The sequence below is a fragment of the Lissotriton vulgaris genome, chromosome 6 (assembly GCF_964263255.1).
Source record: "Lissotriton vulgaris chromosome 6, aLisVul1.2, whole genome shotgun sequence".
Classification (NCBI taxonomy): Eukaryota; Metazoa; Chordata; class Amphibia; order Caudata; family Salamandridae; genus Lissotriton; species Lissotriton vulgaris.
In genome coordinates, this window is record NC_141694.1 from 1,330,336,052 (window position 1) to 1,330,358,833 (window position 22,782).

The following is a 22,782-nucleotide window of genomic DNA, read 5'->3' on the forward strand; positions in this document are numbered from 1 at the left end:
ATCTGAACCACTGCGATGTTGCGCGGGTTGGGGCCGGGGACACGTTTACTCCTCTCGCCGGGTCAAGCCCAGCGTTGCCAAGTTCGATCAGCCCCCTCAGCGGACCTCCGGGGCAGTGCACAGTCTCCCCTCACGCTGCCGCAGTTCTGGGGGGGGGGGGGGGGGGGAGAGACTCACCTCCGGTGCTCCTCGGCACGCCTACGGGCTATCCTGCACCCCTCAGTCCGAGCTCCGGCAGGCCACTTCCCTCGCAGTACGAGTATCGCAACTCCGGGGCCCAGTCGCCTCGTGGAGAGCCGCGGCCTCGCGTGGCTCGGTGTCCGGGTCAGATGAGCAGGTGTCCGCAGGCTCCCTCTCCGGTCAAAGTTTCGAGCCGCATAAGTCAGGCTCCAGGCGTCGGATTTTCACCAAACTCGGGCAGACGCTGCAAAACAGGGACGTCCACCAGCGTTGTGAGTTCTGGACGTTCACCAGCAGAATCGAAGGATATTTTAAGGATATTGCTGGCCAGGCCGCCAGAGCCTCACAGAAGTGCGGCCATTAGCGTGTGCGCCCTCTAGCGCCCCCCCTGCCAGGACATTATTGTCTCCGCTTTAATCATTGGTAAACAAAAAAAAGAAAAAAAAAGAAAAACCGGCCAAAACACAAGACAAAAAGTCAAAATTATATCTAAAAAGTCACTCAGGAGTAAAGAAATTTACCCATATCTCCCAGTACTGCATTCTTTTTGTACTATTCCCTTTCCTATCCAACCTACATACCCTAATTACAGAGTTTAACCAATCCTCATATGACGGTGTGTCGGTTTTATCCAGTTTATACAGATCTCTCTACATGCCAATAATATCAGTGCAAACATTAGATTTTCCTGAGGTTTACTTAATCTAATGGTATTTGAAGCGATCCCAAAAATAATTAAAGAGGTACTTACAGTTATTGGGGTTCTCATTAGAGCAGAGAGTGTCTTACCAATCTCTTGCCAAAAGTGCGCAAGTGCCGGCCAGTGGTGGAACATATGGGTATCATCTGCCTTTTCTTCGCCACATTTACTGCAAGATTTTATTAATGTGCCTTTGAAACTTGATAACCTCTTTGGAGTCCAATACGCTCTATGTATTGAGAAAAGATGATTTATTTTTAGAGCAGCGGGTTTTACACACGCCCAGCATAGTTCAGAGGATTTTTTCCAGAACATATTTAGATCAATCTCTTCATTAGTAAACTCTTTTCTCCATATTTTTTTCAGGTATTGATTGATCTTCTTCTCCAGCTTCAATTAACGCCCAATACCATTTTGATATTTCCTTTGTTATTATGGATTCCTTTGTCATTTCCTTTTCGAAGTTTCCTGGGTCTGTTGTTTCTTTTGGAATGGTATTAGCCCAGCTCTTCAGTTGATAATATTTGAACTTCGACACTTTCCCTTCCGTTATTGTGTGTAGGTGTTCCCATGATATTAATTCATTTTCACATAGAAGTTGTCCCCATTTTTCGAAACCCAGTTGTCTAAGTACACTAGATAATGCATCTTTGAGGCATTCTGGTGTTCCAGGCGAGTCTCTGATTGAGGCCATATTGCTATAGTATGAGATCCTCAAAATACTTCTGAATTGGGTCCATAGTTTGATCGCATTAGTTAGCAGCTTCAATTTTACTTTCTTGAAAAATTTGGGATGGCCAAATTTGAAAAGGAGTCTTCTTCATTTGTAATATATTGAAGGAAATTTGGGAAATTACTGTGCTTCATTAACAACGTTCTAAAGTTTTTAAACTGAAAAGCCCTGCAATATTCAGTAATGTCAGGACTTGCAATGCCCCCTTGGTTCTTCCTTTTCCTGAGTTTGTTCCACGCAATTCTTGTGCTTTTCTCCGACCAAATAAAGCTAGACAATTCTCCTTGTATTTTCTTTAGGGCAGCTTTATTAAATTCTAACGGAATTGTGTTAAAAAGATATGTGAATTTGGGGATGATGGTCATTTTGACTGCGTTTGATTTGCCCAAAAAGTTTAGTGGTAGACCAGACCATGTTTTAAGAAGTCTTCTCATTTCTTTTACTACTAAATTTAAATTTAATTGAGGGATTTTATTCAGATCTTCAGTTAGCGTGATCCCTAAGTATCTTATTTTTCCTTTGAGAAAGCAGGTTTTGTCGTACAGTTCCAACTCATTGCCTCTGTCTTATTAATATTTATCGAATAGCCTGAGACCCTGCCAAAGTCATTCATTATTTCTTTAATTACTGGTTCTGAGTTATTGTAGTTGTCTGTGAACACCATAAGGTCATCTGCATATAATGCCACTTTTTTTTCCCAATTTGTATATTTAAAAGGTGTTATTTGGATATGGTTTCTAATTGAGCAAGCTAGAGGTTCAATATATAAATTGAAAAGTAATGGAGACAAGGGGCAGCCTTGCCTCGTGCCCCTCTGGATGGTGATATTACTTGTCAAACTCCCGTTCACTATTATTTTTGCTCTAGGGTTTGTGTAAATTTACTTCACCATATGACCAAAATTACTTCCCAGGTTATTTTTCTCTATGATATTGTTTAAGAATAGCCAATTTACGCGATCAAAGGCTTTTGCCGCGTCATAGGTGATGATCGTGAGGGGTAGCTGTTCTGATATGGCTACGTCGATTGTCGCTAGTAATTCATGTGTTATTTCTTGAATTTGTCTGCCCTTTATGAAACCCTTCTGATCCTGATCAATCAGATTCGGCATTAGCTTTGATAGTCTTTTCGCGATTATATTCATAAACAGTTTATAGTCGCAATTAAGTAAAGATATTGGTCTGTAAGACTCACAGGATTTAGGATTTTTCCCCGGTTTTAATATAAGACTTATTGTGGCGTCGTTCCATGAATCAGGGATTTTTTCATGCTCCACGTAGATCTTGTTCATGACTTTTGTCAAGTGATCAATTAAAGGCTCTTTTAAAACTATATAGAATTAATTGGGTAGGGCGTCCGGTCCTGCCGCTTTGCCCTTCTTTAGGCTACCTATGGCAAGTCTAACTTCCTCAGATGTTATATCACTATTTAAGAAAACAACTTCCTCTTCCGTTAATTTTGGCATTATTATTCCTTCTAGATATTCCTTAATGATCTTAGTTGTTGGATTTGTATCCTCTTTGTATATTGTTGAAAAGAAATCTGCAAATTCTTGTCTTATTGCGGAGTCGTCTTCACATAGGGCTGATTGATCTTTGGTATACACGGATAATATAGTATTCCTTGTCTGGTCTGTTTTCAACTTCCAGGCTAACATTTCCCCGCAGCCTTCCCCATATTCATGATTAGCCAATTTACTATTCTCCCATTTCTCATGCACTATATTCTCGAAGTAGTCTGTTAAGGTCTCTTTTAACTTACATACCCTCTCAGTTAGTTTTTCTTTAGAAATCGGTGATGGATTTGCTCCCAGTTGTGTTTCTGTTTCCTTAATTTCTGTCTCCAGATTTTTTATGTCGGTTTTCCTTCGCTTATTTTTATGTGCACCCAAACTAAGTAAGTGTCCTCTTATTACTGCTTTGTATGTGTCCCATTTAATTCTCTCGGAGGATTTTTTACCATTGTCTGCAAAGTAATTAGTTGTCGATTTTAACAGTTGATCCACACTTTCATCCGTTGTTAGAATTGATCGATCCAGAGTCCATCTAGTCGGAGTTAAGCTTTGTGTTAGTGAGAGTTTTAATAGGACAGCTGAATGATCCGATAAGTGAGCTGGTTGATGTTCAATACTTTTAACCTTATCTCGAAGTGAGTGGCTGATTAAAAAGAAATCTATCCTAGATTTATGTCCTAATTTTTTATTATGGAAAGTAAACGGGTATGTTTTTTCACCTTTTTGTAACCACATATCGACCATGTTTAGATCTCTTTTATATATCCCCAACCATTCCCTCATCTTTGGTGAATTCCTTTGTTTAGAGGGAGGTTGCCTATCTACGGTTGGGTCTAATATTATATTATAGTCTCCTCCTAGGATTATTGGGACTGTGGATGTTATTAATTCTGAGTATAATTTCTTAAGTGTCGCCGGGTCGTCAATGTTTGGGCCATAATATCCTGCTATCATAAATATGGAGCCTTCTATTCTAATTTTGGCCATTTCCCATCTTCCCTTTCTATCAACCTCTTCTGATTCCAGTTTAGCATTCAGAGATTTTTTTATGATAATTGCCACTCCTTTTATATTGCAATCTTGTGATGTATGAATGCTTGATCCAATCCATTGTAAGTTTTTTCACAGTTTGAGACCACTCTGATTTTATTAAATGCGTTTCTTGAAGGATAATTATCTCGCTTTCAACCTCTTTCAGATACTCCAAGATTCTTCTTCTTCTCTTGGGAGTTCTAAGACCGTTGACATTCCATTAGAGAATTTTTATCATCTTTTTTTTCGCCATTCCGTTTTAGAAAGAAAATTTGATTGAAAAAATAAAAAGAAAAATGGACCATCTTGTCCCCATCGAAAACCTTTGTTTACCAAATTTGAGGTTATTTTTTTGTTTTTTTTTCCCTATTTTGCTCCCCACCCACTTGTAATTATATCTTACATGCTTACTGTACAGTACAGGCAAAACGACCCACCCTGAGGAAGCCTCCCTTCTTCTTTTTTCAGGTGGTATTTTCCCACCCTTATCACAATTATTGCAAATTATTGTTTTAAGATTCCCAGAAATATGGTGAAGTGGTATTAGTATACTTTTCCTCCAAACTTTAAAAGTAGACAGAAGATATTCTGTAATTAAAGTTTATGTCAAAAGGTTGGCCCAGAGAAATAGGAATGGAGGAAGAGAATGGATGTGGATAGTTTAAAGTGGGACTCAAATGAGTTCAGAGAACCGGTAGGTAGGCGATCAGTTCAGAACAAGAGAGTTGATCATGGAGATTTCAAGGTAGAGTTTGGTGAAATACCTCAAGAGCTTTACTGTACTGATGAAGTAGGCCATAAGTCGACGTCCATCATACCATTTGCATAGATTATGGCCTCTGTTTCTGCTCCTGATATTTAAGGTTGGTTAACAAGATAAGGAACTGGCTGAAACAATTTAGAGTGTCAATAATTTTAAAATATGGAAGTGTGGTAATGAGGGGTTATATTTCTTTGGAATGGCATTTAAGTACAATCTGGAGCATGTTTGACTTATATGTCCTATATTTGCAGAGATTGTAGGGCACATTGTTTTTGCCAACTGCTCATCCATAATTGTATTAAATGGTATTATGAACAAAGGTAAATAATCAAAACTTTTACAAAGAATAAACAAAAGGATACCACCATGGGCACATTGTAAATAGTTGTACAAAGGCTGTGCTACAATAACGAAATTCAAATCATGCTCGTGTTGACTTTTTTTTTACTTATGTGTTTTTAAATACAATGTTTTTTTATTATATTTTATTGTAATGCTTTAAGGACCATCAACCTGATAAACTAATTTTGAAACTGAATAGAACTGCTGTGCTGCGTTTACTCTGAAACATCCTCTCCTATTGATGAATGAAAGAACAAAGGGACTTTTCTAAGTGAATAGAGACAAACTATATCAGAAGGAAATTACTAGAAAATGGTGTAATAAGTTATACTTTGGTCTTAAAAAGCCACCTTAGAATACACTAAACAGCATGATTCCTTTTTCATAAGCGACTGTGAACCAGACTCTTCCTAAATCAAGTGTCATTTAGAAATGCTCAAAGCCACTTTGAAAGTGCAATTTAATCTTAACTTGAGATTAGAAATACATTTGAACTCATTATAATTATGCATTCAATCGTCTTCAGTACATTTTAATGTTTGAGATCTAACTATTACACTTAGTGCAAATCGTTACCAGCAAAAAAATATTCAGTAGCTAGTTTAGCAGGTTCTGTCATACACTGTAATTCAATAAAAGTGAGTTGTCAGCCTCTTGATGAAGTAATCCTTGCGTCTTTCTGCCCCATTGCATTTCATGTATTCATGTATTTGAGCCCACATTTTCATTTATAAACATGTGCTTGTTACATTTAGTATACTATTAGCACATGTACAACGTATACCATTTGCTTTATAACAGTTTATCAATATTGCATCAATTATTCAGACATATGTATTCGTTTGGTTTAGAACACATGACATAATTTGGTGAAGGGTAAAAAAAGATCAATATGTTAATTCTTCCATTCTGCAATTGGCCTGACCATATCAACATACTTAGAAAAGTGTATTTAAGGTTGGTATAGACAAGTATTAGGCAGGAAGGTATCTTCGACTTCTAGGAGGCTTGGTAGATCCCACTCCTCCTGGAAGATTTTACATCCTCTCAGGTCATGTTCTCTCCCCCTAAAATATCGGCGAAGTGCTCTTTCTGTCCTATGCCTGTCAACACAAGTGATATCACTCCACCCGACTTTATTGAGTATTGAACTTTTTTTATTTTATGAAGTGAATAAGATGGAAAGTATTGAAAGCTGACAATTTTAGTTCATAGCTGGGACGCCGTGAATGTTCCTAGAAAACTGTAAGATTTGTATAATAAAATGTCCTTCCCTGGTTCTAGGCCAGCATAATTATTTCAGTTAAAATTTGTATTTTGCATTGTGGAAAGTTGTCTTTCATACACACGCCTCTCCTTCGTGCTATCTCTTCCAGAGCTGCTTCCCAGGCCCCCCGGACACTCTCCAATCAACACATAGCTGGCATGGGGTGAGAATTTCCTGCAATCGAACAGACCCGCAGCACTGTTACTTGGAAGTAGCAGCTGCTGGGCCCAGAGACAGTCACACATTTGTTCCACTCTGACCGTCATTGTCTCCGGCTTTTCTCTCTGTTACTCAGTGTTTTACTTACCAGGCTTATAGAGTACTGTGAGGACAAAGGTGTTTGTTTACCAGGGACATGAAAATCTGTATACGGGCAACCTAGCCAGTGCTTGGAAGACTGGTAGGGCTGTAGAAGAGCCAGTCATGCAAAGGAAAAAAAGCCCGGTTCCTTAGTAAGCCAATCCACTTCTGGGAACTATCATCATAGATATTTTTTATTTTCTGCTGAAAGGGGCCTTTTTTGTCGAATATAATACAACAGAACTTCCTCCTAAAGCAATGCAGATATTTGCACAATCTCATGTTGCTATTGCCGCAACAGCATTGAGACTATAATAGTTAAATTGATGCTACCAAAATGTGGACGTTTGAGTTAAGTAGAGTTGCTATTTAGGTCTCGGCTAGACAGCGCATGGGTACAGCATACACAACATGTATCGAAGAGACATGTATATACTTTGTGGGTTTCAGCCGCCTATAAGCTTCCCATTTGCTGCTTCGTGGCGAAGTGTGGCTCAATGGTTAGAGCGGCAGACCCTGATGCAGAGTTTTAGCCCGGGACCAGGGTTCAATTCCTGCCTAGGCGGGTCTTGGGCTCAATTTCCGCGGACCCGATAATTCTCGCCCCGGTGCCTATTCTAATCATGGGTCCCACTCTGCAACTCTGGGCAATAGCTTGCTTAATCTCCACAACGGCCCCAACAACACTAGAATGCCTGGCTTCACCTTGGGAGTGCCCAGGAGTGGGCACTTCACAGGGAAAAGCCAGGAAAGGTTTCACAGCAGTATGCGTACAAGCGCCTGAGATACCCCTTCGGGGGTCGATTCGGTGCGCTATACAAATACTAATACATTTACATTTACATCATCACTATCCTATTCTGTCTCCCCATTTGTCCATAGCATATCACTTGCTCCAAGATCAGCTTTGTTATTAAGCCTCTATATATCTTGCTCTTATCTCGTCACATTTGCTGTGCATTCAAAGTCTGAGGTCAAATGTTAGACGCCTCTTTTCTGAGGATGCTTGTTTTGTTTTTCTTTATATGACTTCAAAGTGAAAGAATTTTTGAAATCTATTACCTGCACTCCATACGAGTGCATGTGTTCAGTTTATGCTCCCTATAACCTCATGCTATTATTTAACACACTCCCTTTGTTTACCACCCTCCCGCTGTTCTGATTTTTTGTTGTTGCTAATTTACATAGTGCAAACTCCACCCGAAAGTATCGGAGCGCTTTACACAAGCACTAGTTGCATTACAGAGGGCACCTAAAGATTAAGTGATTTTCCCAGAAACACAGGATGTTGAGCTTGCCACCGAGACAGAAACCCTGTACCTCAGCTTCAAGATTGGAAACTCGTGACCTTATGTCACATCCTTTCTCCTCGATCAGCATATAAGATGGCTGGCACTCCTTTGGAATGCACCATTATAATGCATTCCTAGTATGCAATCCAAAGCTGCGCCAGCTAGCTAGTATTCTACTTCTGTAGCTGAGTTCAAAGTATGTGTGTGTGTGTGTGTGTGTGTGTCTTTTTTATGGGCAGAACCCTATGTACTCCAAAGGGGGAATGGCTTGCAGTGGGATAGGAAAAGAAACAGTAACAATGCCAAAAGTATTTTCTTTCTAATTTCCACTCGAGACAACATAGGCATCCACACCCTAGTTATGAATCGTCACATGCGATCGAAATTAAATAATGATCTTTACGGACCGATCCTGGAAGTGATGGCTGCACTATTTCTCTCATGCATATCCTTCCACCACTGTTCTCTATTCAGAATCCATACGAAGTGTTCCATCCATCTTGATGTCAAACACCAAGTCAAAATCTGTCTATCTGGGACGTTCCATTAGGTTACAATTGAAGTTTTGTGCATTTGAGGTATTTCCCCTCTCCTTTCTCACATGTATTTTTGCAGTCTGTCTGACCCTGTTTATCAGGGATGATGTCAACGAAGCCCTGACTCATCGTGCCACTACACAACTTTTATTTATCAATTTGATTTCTGTGGCAAGATGCGTGTCTACCATCTTCATTTTACATGGGATTGCAAAATGTGCACGCCTTAACCACTTTCATTCCCAGTCACCTGGTACAGCGTACACTTGTATGACTGTTTGCAATACCGCTTGCACTGCTGCATCTCTTGTGTGTAACGGTCCTATCTGTCACTCAGTTTGCTTCAATATCCATGGCTACCACAGAGTATGGTGCTACTCATCAGCCAAACGCGTTGGTGTCTCGCCAGAGGGGAAAAGTGCTATATAAATACAAGTACAATACATTAGGATGGCACGGTCGGTTTCGCTACCTCCAGTGTGTATTATTCGATACAGTAAACAATTTGACGTTATGCCCTGCTCCGTGCTGACTGCTTGCAGGTCTCCAAGATGAAGAGCAGATTTACACCCTTTAACGTATCATGCGTGTATGAATGAAAGTATATGTTACTGATCAGTACAACAAACTGGATGCCGTTAATAGTAAGTGTTTTTACCGCTTTTGGTTGTTGACAATTTTCAACAGGGTTGTCTGCCCTGCAAAACATTTATAGGAACGAGATTTCATCTCAGTTACACTATGTGCTGTGGGACTCATCAGAAGAGAGCAAGTGCTTAATGGCACACAGTATAAATAGCAGCCATTGGACGTAAACAAGTTTTAATTTAAGGGTTGTTAAATCTTTCTTTAGCAGTGATTTACATGCTTACATCATGGAGAGCATGACTTGGTCCTAAAGAAGCATGTGATGGGTGCAACCATTGGACCGTGTGTCTGTTACTCTGGCAGCTGACTATATTCAAACACATGATAAATTCACCCTTGTAATACATTTAACATTTAAATTATTTTTCCTCAGCCAGTGGATTAGCAGTGACAGATGTTAAGTATAGTGGTGACTCGGAAAACAAACAAATTATTATGAATAAATTACCTCACCATTAAAAGCTTTTATTGCAAGGCTGAAGTTGGATCACAGGTAATCTGCCATTCAATAAGCCATCGCAGGTGTGTAATACATGAAATTGTTACTGAGTGGGTATCAACAAAAACTCTGGCACTCTAGGCAGCTTCGTAGACCATGAGGGCAAAGCTCGAGTTGTCTATGGTGTCAGTTGGAACCCTGAAGTGGAAACACCCATCAGTGAACCCAGGCTCAGCTAACCCCAAATACCAGCTTCATAGGGGAAAGAATTGCTGTACCATACACTTTTCAGCACTCTTCCCCCCCACTCCCCTCCCAACAAATACAAGTATTGGCATAATCATTAGTTCTTCCCTATAAGAGCTATTGGCTTTAGCGATGTTTTGTTGCCATGTTGTATTTTCTTTTACTCACATCAGGTTCCCTGGGAAGGAAGAGTGCATATACTCTTTACACATTAGGTGGGGGAGATGCAGTGCAAATAATAGCACAAGAATGCCGCCCTTTCACAAAAATTACATCACAGTTCTGAAAGGAGCCACAGACAGAAGCCAGTGTCCTGCGCCGCAATGTTCATGTGTTAAAGAATTCTATCAATGTGCACAAGTGAATAACTTTAATTTTTCAGTTCTGTGGTGATTATCTATCTAAAGTTTGTGAGAACGGCTCTCTTTGCTGATGGCAAAGGAGAGCACTATGTGTTTTTAAAATACCCCTCACACACTAAGACTCCCTTAGTGTCATGCTTCATCATGGGGGTCTTCCCGTCCCTCTACGGGGCGGGGCGTGCTACGAGCTACGCGGGAGCACTTGATATTGTGACGATAGGCTATGTGTAGTGTGAAGACAGTGGAAGTGATTAGGAAAAAGTGTAGGGACCTAAATATGTGAAAGCAAATTAAAAGTTCCCTGGCTAGTAGAAAAAAACGATGTATTGACTTCTCTGGCTGGGAATATTAAAAAGGGGTTCTTAGTAGAGCGTATTATGCTGTCTACTTGGTCGACATGACATGTTACATAAGCAGTCCTTTACTGCTTACTCCTCAGGACTTCTACTGGTCCCTACTAATTATACTCAGTTTTGATAACTATGTAGTATGCCTAAAGTCCTAAAACAAAACAGCAAAAATCAGCTGCTTCGTTTTGCATCAGGGCTTGAATGGGCCCTAGATGAAGCAAGAAAAATGAGTGACCTATTATGGTCTCTTTAAGAGAAAGGGAAAAAAAGGCGGAGGAAAAGAAGAAAATGCAGTGTTCATTAGCACAAGCATCTTTGCACACAGTTCTCAACGTTCGCATGTTTACGTAGGTCACATTGAAAGTGCATATGTTACCCTGTGTAACGTCATCGTTATTTATCATCATTAGGAAAACGTGTTATATTTTTTTTGTATAGTTCGCATATTCTCATGTGAAATGCTGTGGTTTAATATATTCTTCCAAAGATTCTTTAGTCTCGGGTAAATGGTAACCCCCTAAATCTCACACACATAAACAGATGTTTCAATGCATTCATGTCACACAGCCACGTCCACGGTAATTGGGACCCCGGGAATGTGACAGGGTTACTGTTATAGCTGGGGCAATATTCTACTTAGGGATTCTGTTCATGAGAAAGTCGTGTATTAATAAAAAAAAAGGTAAATATAAAAACAGGGTTTGCTTGGTTGTTGTCTAAAAGAGCGACCTGTTGCACGCATTCTTTTTAGTAAAATGGTTATACATACTGATATGTGAAATCTAGCCAAGATACACAAACACCTGGACAATCCCCCCAGACGTCCAATTGTATCCGGAATTGAGTCAGTGTTAGAACTAGTCTCCAAGTTCGCAGTCGCCTTCTTGAGACCAATGGTTCAACGGACTTCAACCTACCTCGGAGACACAAAGGATGTACTAAACTTGTTAGAGGATCTAACATTCAACCCAGATACTCAGCTATTGATTAGCTGTGACGTGGTGAGCCTTTATACAAGTCTCCCACACAACGAGACCCTCAACATCATTGAGGATGTCCTATTTGAAGACGACTGGGAGTACCAAACACCAAGGAATGTGATCATGGAATGCTGTTCACTGGCATTGAAGGATAATTTCTTCGAGTACAACGGAACCCTTTACCTACAGAAGCACGGGACCAGCATGGGGAGCACTTTTGCTCCCAGCATAGCTGGCCTCTACGTGCACCACCTGGAGACCACCAGAATACTCCATTCCAGAAACTTCTTTAGAAAGAACATAAGGACCTGGAAAAGGTACATTGACGACATCCTCATTATCTGGGATGGCAATGAAAGGACCTCACAACAATTTCTCACTTGGCTTAACCTGCAAGATGACTTCCTAAAATTCACCTCGACCTCAACATCTTCCCCAAGAACGCTCATGTACCAGAGCTTCCACCCGAAACACTTACGGGACAATTTACCTTACGGTCAGTTTCTCCGCCTAAGGCGGAATTGCACTGAGATTGAAAACTTCAAACTCCAGTCCCAAGATCTGCACCTAAAATTAGAAACCCGCCAGTATCCTGACAAAATAATAAACCAAGCATATAAGAGGGCACGCAATAACTGCAGAGAGAGCCTATTGGAAGGAAAAATACACAAAGAAGAAGACAGGAGACCAATATGTAGAACTACATATAACACAAGCTCTAACCAGGTGACTAAAATTGTGAACAAGCACTGGAAGATCCTAAACAGTGGAGGATTGCAGATACCAAAACCTATGTTTTCTCACAGAAAGGGGAGAAGCATAGGTGATATACTGGTACACACCAGGCCAAAGACTATGAGAAATGACTCCACCAGAAATCCGAACTTTGTGGGAAATGCAATATCTGCTGTCTAACGAACAGAAGTAAAAACTTGACATTTCAGAACGGAACTACCTGGGAGCAAAGATGCTTCACGACATGCAATAGCCACAATGTGGTCTATCTGATCAGATGTCCATGTCATTTAGAGTACGTTGGCATGACCAGCAGGGCCATCAAGATAAGAATAGGGGAAGACAAGAGTACTATCAAGTGCAAAAAACCCAGCACAAAAATGGCTACGCATTTCCTGGAAAATGGGCAAAAACCCGAGGACATCTCGTGGACCATAATTGAGCAAGTTGAAAGAGAGGAACACCTCCTCGAGAAAGAACAAAGATGGTGTTCCGTCTGAACACCAACAAATCTGGCCTGAACGACGAGATACCATGGGGACAACTGTAACTGGCTACCAAGATCCCTCTACGAATAGAAGACGATGACCTTTTGACCATTCTGTTTATCAGATGCGTATCCTACGAGCATCCACATCACTCTCTACAAGAGGGTTTTACCTATGCCATGTTAAGGCCCTTTTGTTACGGTGGTTTTCATTTAAACTACACACACAGACCTGACTTGAACACTTATAACATTGCTACAATTGGCCATCACACCACTGAGCAAATATGCGGATAAAGACATTTGCCCATGCATTCTATGTTGGTCACAATCTCCGTAAGTGTCTTTCAACCTTTCACACTTAGCGCATAAAGAAAGCCATAAACGCTAGATGACCCTTCTTCTATTTTTGACCTTTTTACACTTAGTGTCCAGTTGGTTAACGCCTAGTGAGCGTCCGCTTACGCTACCTATTCATTATCTCAATTAGCCTTTTTTTATCGCATTAGAGACAGTAAAGAACTTTCATTCAAGAAATAGAGGAAAGACTACACCGCTGCGTCTTCTCCACTGCTGGTGCCACGAGGAGCGGCCATTTTGGGTCAGCGCTCCAGCTTTTTCTCACTACAACGGAGCAGAGCTGGAGATGACTAATCGTTTCTCACACGGGTGACGCACTGCGAACTCCCGTTAAATAAACAATCTCTGTCAGCACCTCCAGAACCCACGGAGCTGCAGAGGGCTGGGTTGAGGTATTTTCTTGCCAGCGGCTACGTGAGTAAGACCACGATCATAGGTCTTTAAAACATGGTCAGGCGTGTACTATGGGCAAAATACAAGACGAGCATCTCGAGTGACTCTGTGATACGCTTTTCTTTTCAGTCAACCGCATGGAAAACCCTACGAAGCAGGCTCATAGGGCACGCTAGATTTCACATATCAGTATGTATAACCATTTTACTAAAAAGAATGCGTGCAACAGGTCGCTCTTTTAGACAACAACCAAGCAAACCCTGTTTTTATATTTACCTCTTTTTTTATTAATACACCGACTTTCTCATGAACAGAATCCCTAAGTAGAATATTGCCCCAGCTATAACAGTAACCCTGTCACATTCCTGGGGTCGCAATTACCGTGGACGTGGCTGTGTGACATGAATGCATTGAGGCATGTGTTTATGTGTGTGAGATTTAGGGGTTTACCATTTACCCGAGACTAAAGAATCTTTGGAAGACTATATTGAACCACAGCATTTCACATGAGAATATGTGAACTATATAAGAAAAATATATCACGATTTCCTAATGATGATAAATAACGATAATGTTACACAGGGTAACATATGCATTGTCACAATGTGACCTACGTAAACATGCGAACATTGAGAACTGTGTGCAAAGATGCTTGTGCTAATGAACACTGCATTTTCTTCTTTTCCTCCCCCTTTTTTTCCCTTTCTCTTACAGAGACCATAATAGATCACTCATTTTTCTTGTTTCATCTAGGGCCCAGTCAAGCCCTGAAGCAAAACGAAGCAGCCGATTTTTGCTGTTTTGTATTAGGACTTTAAGCATACTACATAGTTATCAAAACTGAGTATAATTAGTAGGGACCAGTAGAGGTCCTGAGGAGTAAGCAGTAGGGGACTGCTTATGAAACATGTCATGTCGACCAAGTAGACAGCATAATACGCTCTACTAAGAACACCTTTTTAATATTCCCAGCCAGAGAAGTCAATAAATCATTTTTTTCCACTAGCCAGGGAACTTTTAATTTGCTTTCACATATTTAGGTCCCTACACTTTTTCCTAATCACTTCCACTGTCTTCACACTACACATAGCCTATCGTCACAATATCAAGTGCTCCCGCGTAGGTCGTAGCCCGACCCGCCCCGTAGAGGGACGGGAAGACCCCTATGATGAAGCATGACACTAAGGCTTTCTTAGTGTGTGAGGGGTATTTTAAAAACACATAGTGCTCTCCTTTACCATCAGCAAAGAGAGCCGTTATCACAAACTTTAGATAGATAATCACCACAGAACTGAAAAATGTAAGTTATTCACTTGTGCACATTGATAGAATCTTACTGTTTATATATATATATATCTTTTTTTTAGAACCAGACAGGTTTGATATGAATGAAAGTCACTTCAGGGGCGTGGCTATGACGTGCTGCGGAATGGTCGCCTTCTGAAGGGGCGCCGCAGACCAGGCTCAGCTATCCTCGAAAATTGCTGTTCTTACTTGTAATCTGCCTCTACCGAGAACTGCAACCTGTTGCCACTTCAAAGCACACTGCCTGTGCAAACTTTGGTGACTGGAGACAGTGTAACCGCAGAGTTGCACAACCCGACTAGCCGCGGCCTGGCTGGCAAGAAGTAATGGCCGCCATACGACATTAAAGTGCACAGCTGAACGGGTGAACTCCTGAGGCCCCGGGAGTCGCCAATGTACTTGGCTGCTACTGCAAGCTAATACAGGCTGTGTGAGTCAAAGGTGAATAAGTGCTGCATTTGCAGAAAGATCCTGCGACCCTTCACACGGCAGGCAAACCATGCCACACTCTAGGGCGGCAACACTGGGGTATTCCTGGGCCGTGTCTTCCGGCTAAGAAGTCAGGGACACGACAGCTTAATTCCATCAGACGTCGGTGCACGAGAGACACCAGACGAGCTGCAATGATGAGCAGAGAGCGAAGCGACTGGCGTTGGATGTGGTGAGTATGGCCGGGAGTTTGGGGAGGGGCGGGGCCGTCCACGCTCCTGCTGTTGCAGACCTAGTCCCCAGACGGTGTTATTCATTGTGAGGGACGCATGATAGGACCCGCCCTGCTGGGACCCCTGCTAGCACTGACCACTGTAGTGCTTGTGTAGTAATTTGACAATGATTAGATTAAGCATTAGCAGAAGACATCTTAGTTCTAGCCGTTATCTTGACATTTAGCGGACTCCATTTTGTATTTACGGCAGCCATCTTGTCTGCTACGCGCTGCCTCGTGCCGACCATGTGCTTTGTCCTTTCTTCCTGTACACAGCACTTGAAATCTGCCCAGCAACAAGTTATATTTAGTATCCTTTACATTCGCGCATGTCAAGTAAGGGTTCACATCTGTTAGTGATTAGTTCCAGATAGGAATGTGTTTGTCGGCCCCCAAAACTGTTAGCTCCTCCCACTGATCGATTGTGCCTCTCGATATTACCTTATATGTACATAAACTGTACTCTTGTGTTTGTACCGCCTTCTTTTGAGCCCCATGTGCGGGTATAAATAAATCATGCTTTCTTAGCTCGTGGTGCTACTTCTTGCAATACCGAAGGGTACTGTTTGAACCGTAGCACCACCTCATGAGGTGTAATAAATGTTACTTTTTCTATTCCAGTTTCTGTGCCGACTTCTTCCTATTGGTCTTAGGACTTTGTGCAGAGAAGGGCGAACCCCTTGCACTAGCGGGTCTGGCTGAGGCCTGCAACCACAAATTGGCGGCCGACACGTGGGGCTCATCGGCGACTCAGATGCCCGAAGGAGTGGTCGCGACGAAGGATTGGGATCTCGCTGCGGACACGATCGCATGCCAGAGGAGACCCGAGTCTTGGCATCCAAGGTGTTTTTCCCTTCTTTCTGATCTGACCATCCAGGTGGCGCCGGTCTTCGACTGAGATCTCTTCTGTCGAATCGCTGTGCAGTGGCAGTTTGGTCGAATTTAGAACTAGGCAGTTGGAATCTGGACACCCTATGATTGGTAAGGGCCATTTTACGGCACATACTACAGGTTTTTGATGCCCTTTTATGGTAAGGTAGTTTTAGGAACACTTACCATGGCATATTTGTATTTGGTAAAGACTAATCTTATTTGTAGTTGTGTGATTTGGTAGATATATGCGTTGCAACACATATAGGCAGGCAATGTGGAGATTTTTCTTCAATGAGTCAAATTTAAACGGCCCAACAAACTAGAAGTACCTAAAGTGCCACTTGGTGTATAACACTGCATATTTTGCATTATTTTTGGCATGCCTGTTTTTAGCCCACTTCGAAGGATGTGCTGCTTTTGTAAAGGTACCCGACTTAGACTCGAAGAATCACAACCGGCTCCCCAGAGGGGATGCCTAATAGGGATATGTATGTCAAATTTGGTCTTTCTTCCATAATGTACAGCACGTTATGGCATAAATACACTCGTAAGGATCCTGAGTTACGTTGGCCTATGCATGGGTCATTTGATATATCAAAGATTGAGTATGTGGAGCGATGTATGTTTGAGCGGAAGTCTAGACGCAATATGTTTGAATGTATGCGTATGTGGGAGAAAGAAGTGCGTGATCGAGCTAAGGGTGAGCAAGCCTTGATTGAGAGAGCAGCAGAAGAATGTGTATGAGAAAGCGCTGGAGTTGAGAAAGAAAGAAGTGAAAGAGCTGAAAGAGAGAGAGGAGAAAGAACACAGATTGCAGGTATCTGGCCAGTACCCTGTCCGACAACCTCTCTATCCTATCCTTAATAAACCACAAGATGATTTTCTGTTATTAGAACAACCTCCACCTCCGGATGCCGTTCCGTCCGCTCCGTCCGAAGGTGGTGAGGATTCCGATTCAGATCAACGAAAGGCACGGGACACCAGGCTGCTCGTAAAGCATTACGTAGCACTGATTCGGCTTCCGATCTCTTAGCTAGTATCCAGGAGTGGCTGGAAAAGGAGCAGATGTATTTCACTGAGACGTTTGCTTCAGAAGTTGTTGAATTATTTCGGAAATTCTCTCCAAATTTAGAACCTGATGATGTAGCGACTGATTGTAAGAACATGCGTGATGGTCTTTTTGTTTTCCCCTCAGGTGGCTGACATGATTAGATGGTTGGTTAAATTATGAACTGATGCGGTTCACTTGAAGGAGAAGAAAAAGCTTGCAGATGAAGCTGCGCAGAAATCTCAGACCAGAGGGTCGCAGTCTTCTATCTTCGGAACAGATAAGCTAATGGCGGTTTATATGAAGCCCATGCGGGAAGCCGCGCCCTTGTATGTTCCTCCTAAAGTGGTGGGTGACAATGACGATAAAAATTCTGTTGATGCTAAAGGTTATTTCATCTATAATTGGGTATACACTCCTTGGAATAGGGCAGATGTAATGGCGCTTAAAGCAGCATTACCCGATCCATGTAAAAATCCAGCCGCTTTCTATGAGGAAGTTGAAGGCGCTATAAATTTCTGTACTATGACTTTGTGTGATATTGATTTATTTTTCGGATTAATATTACCACCGGATATGTGGAGTAGGGCTGGGCGTAATTTGCGTAGTTCCACTACGCACACTAAGCAGAATTTTGGAAAAAAAGATAGCCGGGCTTCCCTGAAAGTCCCGATGAGGTGCGATTCGCCTCCCGGATCCCAGCCAGGGCTCCAGGAGGTCGGGCACGTTGGCGCCCTGGGTCCCCTCCGTCACTCGACACGCACGGGTTCCCAGAAAGAGGAGTAGCCTTCCTCCGGATTACTAGGGGAAAGGGTATGCCCGGACACCCTTCTGGGGCTGGCGGTTCCCTGCCGGGGACCAGAGGGGCGATGACCGGGCAACACCTCCCAGGCGTCCGGGGCTTCCTCCTCCTGCCCGCGGCGTGCCAAAGTACCTGGGACGGGCTCCATGGGTCCCGGGCAGTCCTCCCCATGCCTGAGGCACAGCGTGGGGTTTCAGAGCCCCCCTGAGCCCTGCAGCCCCGGAGCCCTGGAGCCCGGGAGCCCTGCAGCCCCCGAGCCCTGCAGCCCCAGAGCCCTGCAGCCCCGGAGCCTCGGAGCCCTGCGGCCCAGGAGCCCTGGAGCCGGGGAGCTCTGCAGCCCTCGGAGCCCTGCAGCCCCCGAGCCCTGGAGTCCGGGAGCCCTGCAGCCCTGGAGCCCTGCAGCACCGGAGCTCTGCAGCCCCCGAGCCCTGCAGCCCCGGATCCCTGCAGTCTCGGAGCCCCACGGCCCTCGAGCCCTGCAGCTCCGGAGCCCTGGAAGGGCAGGCGGGAGCCCTCCTGTGGATTCTCGAGTCAGGCAGATTGGCGTCATGTCTGTCCCGGCCATCTAGTCGCACCGTTCCACTCGGCCATCTGGTTGCACCCAATGCTTCCCAATGGGGCGACCAGATGGCCGGGCTTCCCTGGAAGTCCCGATGAGGTGCCATTCGCCTCCCGGATCCTAGCCAGGGCTCCAGGAGGTCGGGCATGTTCGCGCCTAGGGTCCCCTGAGCCGTGCGGTGCGCACTTGTTCCCAGAAAGAGGGGTAGCCTTCCTCCGGATTACTAGGGACAAGGTACTCTGGGACCCCTCTCGGCCTAGCGGTCCTCAGCCGGCAGCTGGACGGGCCAGGATGCCGCCCTAGCCCTGAGTCCGTCCCCGGTCCTGCCGCATGACAGGATGCCCTGGACGGGGTCCAGGAGGGCCCGGGGAGGTGTCCCCTGCACTTCCGGGCCTAGGGGGCCCCCTTACTAGCTCCTGGGGCCCGGCTGGGCCCGGGTCGGGTGCTCCATCCCTGGGCCCTGTCCCCTGGCCTGCCACACTGCCAAAGGCCCGGGACGGGGTTCTTTTGTGCCCGGGGAGTCTCCCCTTGCTTGTCTGGGTTCAGGAGCTCCATCCGGGGCCACTGATGGCCCCTCAGGGGCCCTGGGAAGGGCGGCCTCGTCACCTCGGGCTCCGTCCTGGGTCCTGCCGCGTGGCAGGATGCCCGGAATGGTGTCCAGTAGGCCCGGGGAGGCTTCCCCTTCACTTCCAGACCTGGGAGCCCCGGCTGGGTCCAGGGGCCCGCCGGGCCCCGGGCCCTCTCCCCGGGCCTGCTGCACTGCCAAAGGCCCAGGACAGGGGTTCCGTTGTGCCCTGGAAGGCCTCCCATGCTTGTCAAGGTGTGCGCGGGCCCCGGGCCGGAGGGGTGGCCGGGGACAGTTGCCCGGGGGAGGGCGCGGAGGCGGTCGAATCTCCCTCGGCCCCGCGGACACGGCAAAGCTGCTGCCAGGGGGGCTGTAACACCCTCCGCCGGAGGGCCACCTGCTACCCCAAAGCCTTCCCAGCCGACCCGGAGACGGTCGCGGCGCACCACCGCGGAGGAAGTGCACCCTGCGGGGGCCGGGTAGGGCCCGGGCCCTGGTCCCGCAGAGGCGATCCGGAACTTCCGGGCCCTCTTGAACTCTCTCTTCAAAGTTCTTTTCAACTTTCCCTTACGGTACTTGTTGGCTATCGGTCTCGCCCCCATATTTAGCCTTAGATAGAGTTTACCACCCGCTTTGGGCTGCATTCCCAAGCGACCCGACTCCGTGAAGACCCGATCCCAGCGCGCCGGGGGCCGCTACCGGCCTAACACCATCCGCAGGATAAGCCTCAATCAAAAGGACTTGGGCCCCCTGAGCGACGCCATGGAGTCCCTCTTTTGTACGCCACATTTCCCGCGTCCGCCGCCGGGCGGGGATTCGGCGCTGGGCTCTTCCCTCTTCACTCGCCGGTACTGGTGGAATCCTGGTTAGTTTCTTTTCCCCGCTTAGTAATATGCTTTAATTCAGCGGGTCGCCATGTCTGATCTGAGGTCGTAGTCGGAATAATTATGCCAGAGTGTCAAAGGGGGTTGCCAGGTACCGACAGAAGCTCCGGCTCCAAAGCCGTCGACTTCCAAAGCTAAGATGGAAAGTCATCTTCTACTCCGAAGACTCATGCTCCGGTGACAACACTCGCAAAGCCTAATTCCGAGGTTCCTAAGTCCTCGAACACGCCTGCCAAGCCGAAAGCAATACCTTTGGCACCAAGAACTTTGCCACAGGACGCTGTAGCACCTCCCAAGGCAAAACGACATACACAACCTCTGTCGGAACCGGAAAAATCGACGCAGAAGAAGGTTGTAGAGGAAGAAGAGGAAGAATTGTTCAGACCAGATCCTAAACAAAAGAGGATCTACATAAACCCAAAGACTGGACATGTAGATGCTATACCTCATAAAAAGAGACCAGCAGAAACACCACCTACACCTGTGGTTCCTGCCAAGAAGAAGGACTGTGCAACTTTCCCTATGCACCCTCACTCTCCTGTATCTCCTTCCTCTCCTATCCCTCCTTACATTTCACCCCAGATCTCTCCTGTAGCCTCTCCTGCATCCTCACATTCAACGCAACCTGATGAGGCGTATGACTTAGGTGGTGGGGAGGATCCACATGCAGACCCAAATACATATCCTCTAGATGAGGATGTCTATACTTTTCCACCACATAATGTGCCTGATATTCCTGATCCACAGTTATACCTGTCAAAGACTTCTCCTCCAGAAGACAGCTGACAGATGGTTTTAATCACCTCTTACACAGAGCTGCTGTTTACCACAATGTCACAATGCATTCTGATGACATTCAAGAGGATTTTCTGTTAGACACTTTTGAGCCATCACACGGATTTACTCAAATTCTTCCCATGATCAAGGGAGTCATTAAGCATGCTCCAGAAATATTCAAAGATCCTGTACATACTAGGGTACTAAAGCCAAGAATAGAAAATAAATATAGGCCTGCACCCGCTGATCCAACCTATATTAAGGGACATCCTCCACTAGACTCTTTTGTGGTGTCCAATGCGAGAAAACAAGCGAATTCACAGACTTCTGGTGAAACGCCCCCACCTGACAAGGAATCCAAAGTTATTGATGCGTCAGGTATAAGTATTGCTGCACAAACCACAAATATATGGCGCATTGCGAATACACAAGCCCTTCTCTCACGTTATGACAGGGCTCATTACGACCAGGTAGAAACACTACTACAGCACCTTCCAGATCAATATAAAGATCAGGCAACTGAGCTCATTCAAGAAGGCAAATTAATTTCAAATGCCTCAATAAAATGTGCACTAGATGTGGCAGGCACAGCTTTTAGAGCTGTAAATACTAGCGTGATACTCAGGAGACATGCATGGCTGCGCATTTCTGGGTTCAAACAAGAGGTGCAAACCACAATTTTGAACCAGCCTTTTAACCAAAACCAGTTATTTGAAGTAGACACTACACTGGAGAAAATGAAAAAAGACACGGACATGGCAAAGTCAATGGGAGCTCTACAGTCCACACAGACTAGAGGTTATTTTCGTCTCTCCTTTTATAGAGGAGGCTCCAAGAAAACTGGAGCAGACACGACAACATCTTTCAAGACGCAAACACAAACATCCTCTAACAAAGGCTATTTTAGAGGAGGATACAGAGGAAATAATAACAAGGGAAGAGGTTGTGGTAACAACAACCGCTCCTCTTCCACAACCAAACAGTGACTTCCCTCTGCTCCCCCAACAGCATTCCACTCCTGTGGGGGGCAGATTAACACAGGTTCTGCCTGTCTGGAACTCCCATCACAACCGACAGGTGGGTGAGACAGATTATCCAACATGGCTACTGCCTAGAACTTGCAGCAACCCCCCCAAACATACCACCCAGGCAGCGTCCTATGTCTACAGATCACCTGACTCTGCTTCAACAAGAAGTACTAGCACTTCTACAAAAAGATGCTATTCAACTAGTCCCATTAGAGGAACAGGGGACGGGGTTTACTCGCCGTATTTTCTAATTCCCAAAAAGGACGGGACACTGAGACCAATTCTCGACCTCAGGCCCCTCAACCATTACATACTATCAGATCTTTTTCATATGATCACTCTGCAACAAGTGTTCCCACTATTGCAACAAGGCGATTTCCTTTCAACGCTAGACCTGAAGGACGCCTATTTTCACATCCGAATACATCCTGCTCACAGGAAATACCTACGGTTTGTAATACAATGACAGCACTATCAGTTCAAAGTCCTTCCATTTGGTGTCACAACAGCTCCACAGGTGTTCACAAAGTGCTTAGCAGTAGTAGCAGCACATCTCAGAAGACAACAGATGCACGTCCTC

General features: G+C 44.7%; 1 protein-coding gene across 2 annotated transcripts in view; it reads left to right on the forward strand.

The window, feature by feature from the left end:
• The window catches only part of TEX12 (testis expressed 12), a 480,939-nt gene that overhangs the window by 256,866 nt on the left and 201,291 nt on the right, over positions 1-22,782 (forward strand). Inside the window, exon 5 of one of the 2 annotated variants that reach the window (XM_086925403.1) lies at positions 6,640-6,693. The exons of the other annotated variant lie outside the window; for it this stretch is intronic. Within the exon in view, the coding sequence (XP_086781529.1) occupies positions 6,640-6,693 (54 nt within the window). The remainder of the gene's footprint in view (positions 1-6,639; positions 6,694-22,782) is intronic. 2 annotated transcript variants of the gene reach the window in all.